At 45.0% G+C, this 6,000-nt stretch overlaps 1 protein-coding gene across 1 annotated transcript in view; it reads left to right on the forward strand.

The window, feature by feature from the left end:
• Positions 1–6,000, forward strand: part of LOC124157277 (delta-like protein B) — a 94,796-nt gene extending 88,796 nt beyond the window's left edge. Inside the window, exons 6-10 of the mRNA XM_046531866.1 lie at positions 306–461; positions 673–880; positions 1,012–1,291; positions 1,707–2,886; positions 3,302–6,000. Of these exons, the coding sequence (XP_046387822.1) occupies positions 306–461; positions 673–880; positions 1,012–1,291; positions 1,707–2,886; positions 3,302–3,452 (1,975 nt within the window). The 3' untranslated portion in view covers positions 3,453–6,000. The remainder of the gene's footprint in view (positions 1–305; positions 462–672; positions 881–1,011; positions 1,292–1,706; positions 2,887–3,301) is intronic.

A 6,000-nucleotide genomic window follows, 5' to 3' on the forward strand; every position in this document is an offset into this window, starting at 1 on the left:
TCCGCCCTCGTTCCCGTCCGGCACGGACACCGCCTCCGGTTTCCTTCCCCTCCGCACCTCTTTGGTGAAGGTCCGAGTGTCAACAACCTTCTATGGATCTCGATTGATGTCTCCACTACTACGCTACTCGGTCGCGTAAATCATCGCCGGTAGCTTACTCTCCGCGAATGTTTGACTTTCCCCGCACACAATTGCATGAGTTTGCTGCGCATGATCTCTTTATAATAGTCTTAAGATTTGAACAATAGACTCGTGGACAAATCAAGCCATAAGACTCATCATCGTTCTTCTTTTCTTTGTCACAGTTGTAAGAATGGCTGGGTAGGTCCCTTGTGCGATCGGTGCCAGCGGTACCCTGGGTGCCTCAATGGTGGATGTGTGGAGCCCTGGAATTGCATCTGTGACGAGGGTTGGGGTGGTCTCTTCTGTAACCAGGACCTCAACTACTGCACCAATCACCGGTAAGCAAAACCATCCATAACGAGGGTCCCCATCAAGTTAGATTTTACCCGCATGTTGAAATCTCCTACTCGTATTAGATGTTTTGAATGTATCAGACGTTGAAATCTCTTCCGGTCAAATAAATTAAATATTCCTACGAAAAAGTCTCATTTATTTCGCCTAGTTTTCCATGTTGCGCTTGACTGATGATAATTTCTATCTTTATTTTAGCCCGTGTAAATCCGGAGGGACGTGTTTCAATACCGGCCAGGGCTCATACACTTGTTCCTGTCCTCCTGGTTTCGGAGGAACCGACTGCGAGAAGCGGGTGGATCCCTCACCGCCAGCAGCTCCATCTACCACCGCATCTGCGCCACCATGTGGCGGAGGGCCGGGATCTGGCCACCTTCACCCGTGCCTGAACGGGGCAACTTGTCGAGTAAGTTTTGGATCATTTCATCCCAATTAAGCCCTCATTTTTGAAGTTATAAATATTCTCCTGGTGCCTTTAGACATCCAGGATTTTTAGTTGTTCCCTTCTAAACGTTCTTATTCCACCTTTTCCCACAGGCTAATGGCCCCAGTTCTTACATCTGCGAGTGTGCCAAGGGCTGGCGAGGTGTCCACTGCGAGACTCCGGAGACGAGGACTTGCGCGGACTCACCCTGCCGCCACGGCGCCACATGTCTCGACCGAGATCTGTCGTCACCGTCGCCCTCGACGGGGGGCCCTGGCAGGGGCCAGACAAGCGTCATCGTCCGCGGCTACATCTGCAAGTGTCCCCCAGGCTATGGGGGAGACCACTGCGAGAGGAGGATGGACCCGTGTGCTGAAAGACCATGCCTGAATGGTGAGTCGACTTTCATGATTACGAATGGAATCACCTTATGTGCCACATAGTCAGTAGATCACGGGCTACCTTGGTATTTTTCCTTGTAAAACCCGAAATACAGCATAATATACTTGATCATAGGGGTTAAAACTTGTATAGAACGTTTACGAAGTCCATAAATATTCACCTAACATTCTTGGTTAGTAGTTGGCACAAATGAAGCAAAATTAGCCTTCTCCTGGAACCGTGATTTTTTTTAAACAGAAATATTCGTTTATTAGTTTCTGAAGCATTATTGTTTTGCTCCATATTTTGAATATCACTTGATGATAAGCATCTTGGAAGTTTTTTTGTTATATTTAAAGCACTACATATTCAGTAGAAGATACAATTCCAGGTGTACTTAATGTTCATGTTTTCTTTTGCTCATCAGGTGGCACATGTCTATCTCGAGCAAACGGCACCGGAGTCATCTTTAACTGTGTCTGCTCGGAGGGCTTTTCCGGTCCCACCTGCTCCATAGGCAGCCCGCCCAGCGCCCCGCGCGTTCCTTGCAGCGCCGATGCGGCCGCGCACTGCTTCAATGGAGCCACTTGCGTGGTTGACAACAGCAGGCGCGGCTTCCACTGCTCCTGCGTCCCCGGTTTCGCCGGCACTTCGTGCGAGAGCCCGGTCGACTACTGCGTCGCCGCCCGGCCCTGCGCCAACGGAGGCCGATGCTTCAGCCTCCTCAACGACTTCAAGTGCAACTGCCGCGCCGGGTTCACCGGCAAGGACTGCTCGATCCGGATGCCACCGCAGCTCCCTGAGAACGGCCGCTGGACGACGGGGAACCTGTCCCGGCAGGTTGGCGACGATGGCACCGATGAGACGATCGGGGTGGCTGCCGCAGACCTGGGGGCCACCTCGCAGCTCGGCGCGGAAGACGCGCCATTGTCGACGGGGCACGTGGTGGTCATCGCGACGCTGTCAACGGCCGTGCCGGCTGCAGCTCTAGCGGCTGCTGCGGTCGTGGCTTTGGCGAAGCGGAGGAGGAAGCGGGAGCGAAGGAGAGCGGACGAGGAGGCGAGGATGCAGAACGAGCGTAACGCTGGGGTTTTCGGCGCCGAGAAGCGGCAGAAGCAGCACCCGCCCGGCACGCCGCCTCCCCCGCAGCCGAGTGCTGGCGGAGGGTCCCTGCTGAGGGACGCGCATATGATCCGCAACACCTGGGGCTTCCCCGAGGACGGGTCGGCCAAAAACAGGCACAAGTGCGTCAATAGCGTGATTGTGGTGGAGGAGGTAGCACCCCCTCCCGCGGACGTCAGTGCGAACGCGAGTGTCGTGTCTAGTGTGAGTGATTTGTGCTACGCCCTGCAGAGGGCGGCGGCCGTGGCCCAGCAGCAGCAGAGCACTGGGCACAAACAGTTGAACACAGAAGCTGCGCACCGTGCGGGCCTGTCGCAAGGCCTTGGCGGTGGCAGTGTGGTGGGAGGAGGCTGTGGGGGGAAGTTGGTGGAGAAGGACTTTGATAACCTCAGGAGGGCATCCATGGTTTCGGGGTGCATCGACAAGAGGATATCAGTTCTCTCAGTGGATTCACTCGTTTCTCCTGTGGGGATCTGTAATACGAGGTAAGCACTGATTCTGAAGCACATCTCTGTATTTGGTACTATGTTTTTAAAGTGTTGCCAATTACTTAACTACTCATTCATATTGGACACACGTGATAAAGTCAAAGTATAACATTTTATATGGCATGGCTTTCAAATGATTCAGTTCAGTATCATCCAAATTTTCAGATTATTAACGTTTATAGTTGGCCAAGTTTTTACATGTTGCAATCCAATCCATGCATATTTTCAGTTGACTATTGTTACTTCTGCCCAATGAGTACTGTAAATAAATAAATTTTAACTTATCATATATATTTATGGAAAATGGCCTTAAGAATTGCTAAATCACATGGACAAGTCATAAAATTAGGTCCATATTGTTTTATTTCTCCCTTACTTACTTACTTATCCTGTTTATTTTCTGTTTCCATAGTGATTCCTCACTGACCAAGAGGTCCCTAGAAAAGGAGGTGTCCTGTACTTCACCTTCTAATGGTGGTGGTCCCGTCTACGTCATAGGGGAGCACTTGCAAGAGGAAGGGGGTGGTGTTGTGGGCAGCGGAATGCTGGCCACAGAGGTCTGAGCCTACCAGTTGAGCCCCCTGACCTGGAGGTTACTTCCTCCGTGCATATGTGTGCTTCTTGTGCCGTGATGTTGATCGTCTGTGACGTGGTGGGTGTCGCACCAAAAACTGAGACAATGGACGGGGCTGGGTCCCCATAATGCCTCTCCTGCTTCTGATAGTGATTGCGAGGTCCCAAGTGTTATCTCTCCGAAAGCCCTCAAGCTAGTGTGCATGCTTTGCTTCAGCATGACGGAGCAAAGAGTAAAGAAAAAAAAGTTACTCCAGTGTGTCACCAAGTTGCTGGGATGGGAACCCATCAGTTCTGCATCCCCACAGCAAAGGAACTCATATTGACAACCTTGGCACTACATTTTTTTTACTTCATCCTCCGGGGCAGTGGATTGAACTTGGGCTCGCTACCAGCCAAATTGTATGTCTGTGTAAAAAAATCCCGTGTTCATTAATTGTGATCTGTGAATGTTTGTGTGCATGTTTGAGAGAAAAAGTATTGATTGCAGCCTGACTACGAGGATGCCCACGAGAATGAAAAGGACAACATCGTGATGGGGATCAAGTGAGCCATTTGGGCTGCAATAAGTGTTAATAATTATTAATATTATTGTTTGTGCGTGTGCTGTCATCATGAGATGTTTGTTGAAAATATAAAAATATATTTTTTTTGAACAAAGATAAAAAGAAACGCTGGACCCTAGTCTCTAAACCCACAGTCGTTCCCTTCTGATTGGCCAAATGGAAGTAATTCTACATGAAGTTTATTTTGGGCAGCAGGAATTGGTCAATGGCAGCCTTCTAGAGAATTTTGAAGCTCCTGGACGCCTTTTGGAATGCTGGGTCCGAGACAGTGATTGTATTTAATTGAAAAAAAAACATGAGGAGGAGTTGAATCTGTTTATAAAGGAGATGAAAGCACAAAACCCTGTACAGTTCTTAATTTATTTATACTTTGTGGACTCCTTTGGTGGAGTATATCAACTGTGCTGGAATCTCATATACCAATTTTCTCTCTCTCTAGGTAAATCTTTGTCACTCAAAGTCTCTCTCATGGAAATTGTAAATTGTGGAAGTATGTACTGAAGAACATTAGAAGGAATGAGTGATTTGCATGGAAGTGACGAGTCTTGACTGTATGCCAAAAATACTTTCATGAACTCACACATGAAGTGCACATCGACTCTCTTTCTCTCACCCTAACAAATGTTCCATCATTATCACCGGGGTGATGACAATTCATAGTAGTGTTTGTGTTAATGATAATTATTCAAGGGACGATACTTTTGTGATTGTCTATGTCCTCTGAGCCATTTTGCATGCGCACAAAAAAATAGTCAGCCAGGCCTGTAATTTGTTCACGGGTCATTCATTAAAATTATAAAATTGGTACATCATACTTTTAGGAAGGGTTGTATCATGATGGGAAGCCATAAGTTAGTGAGGACAGTGGTTCTTGTTTGAAAATGGATTCAAGTTTTTTGAAAAAGATAATTTTCATGTAAATTCAAAAGTTGGCCCTATTGCAAACAACGCTCAAATGTTGTCATGACCTCCGTGTAAGAAAGTGAGTGAAAATTCTAATTAGTGTTCTATTAATATTGTGATTACCCATTTATTCCCCAAATCTTGTCTACTCCCCCGTCTCCTCCCATTGAATATAAATATCTTTCACTTTCCCCTCTTCCTCAAACATTTTTGAAGCTAAGTCACAAGATTATAAATAATATTTAAATTATGAGAGTATAATAAAGGTTGAAGTGGAAAAAAGTATTTCAAATAAAGGAAGGATATGTGTTCCTAGGGGTGGCTTCTTCTTAATATTATTGACTGAATAAAGAGGAAAAATGTGTAAGGTTTTGAAAAAAATCAATGTTCGTACATTTGATGCAACATTTTTTGAGTAACATTTTTTGGTGTGATAAAAATTTTTCATAAATGAGGATAAATGTAGTAACGTATTTGGTATGTGAATTAGAATCTGAAATTATATCCGGGCATGAAATTTTAAAATTAAGAAATAACCGTTATTGGTTTAACTGTTACAGTTTCTTTTACCTTGCCACGTGTACCATGTTCCTTTGTCGTGGGCAAGGTTGTTTCCATGTAGTTGAATAATATTTTTCCAATGTTGAGTGGGAGATGGTATTTGAAATGCTCCCACTCCCTGTTTCGTTAGTAATTATTATTATTGAAAATTGTTTACTTTTTTATAAAGCTATCAAGATGTTCCTGTTGAAATGAAAAATAACTAAAAACTAAGTCATTTTTTTCCATGAATATTTAAGGGGATGGCAACCCCTTTATACCCACCCCTATCAAAGAAGTAGTTTTGTCAATTGTTGTAATTTGTACTTACTGTTTTTTTGGACAAGTTAAAAATACGTAAAAAAAATTGATTAAAAAAATGAAGTGTTGAAATGAATTTGTAAAATACTGTATATTTAAAAGTGAGAAATGGTGTAATATCATGTAAATAGATAAAAATTTGTCAATATCATTGTTCACTTAGCCTTCAATAAATAAAAGTCATCTTTTGACTATTTTTTCAAGCATA

This window comes from Ischnura elegans, chromosome 4, assembly GCF_921293095.1.
Source record: "Ischnura elegans chromosome 4, ioIscEleg1.1, whole genome shotgun sequence".
NCBI classification, from domain to species: Eukaryota; Metazoa; Arthropoda; class Insecta; order Odonata; family Coenagrionidae; genus Ischnura; species Ischnura elegans.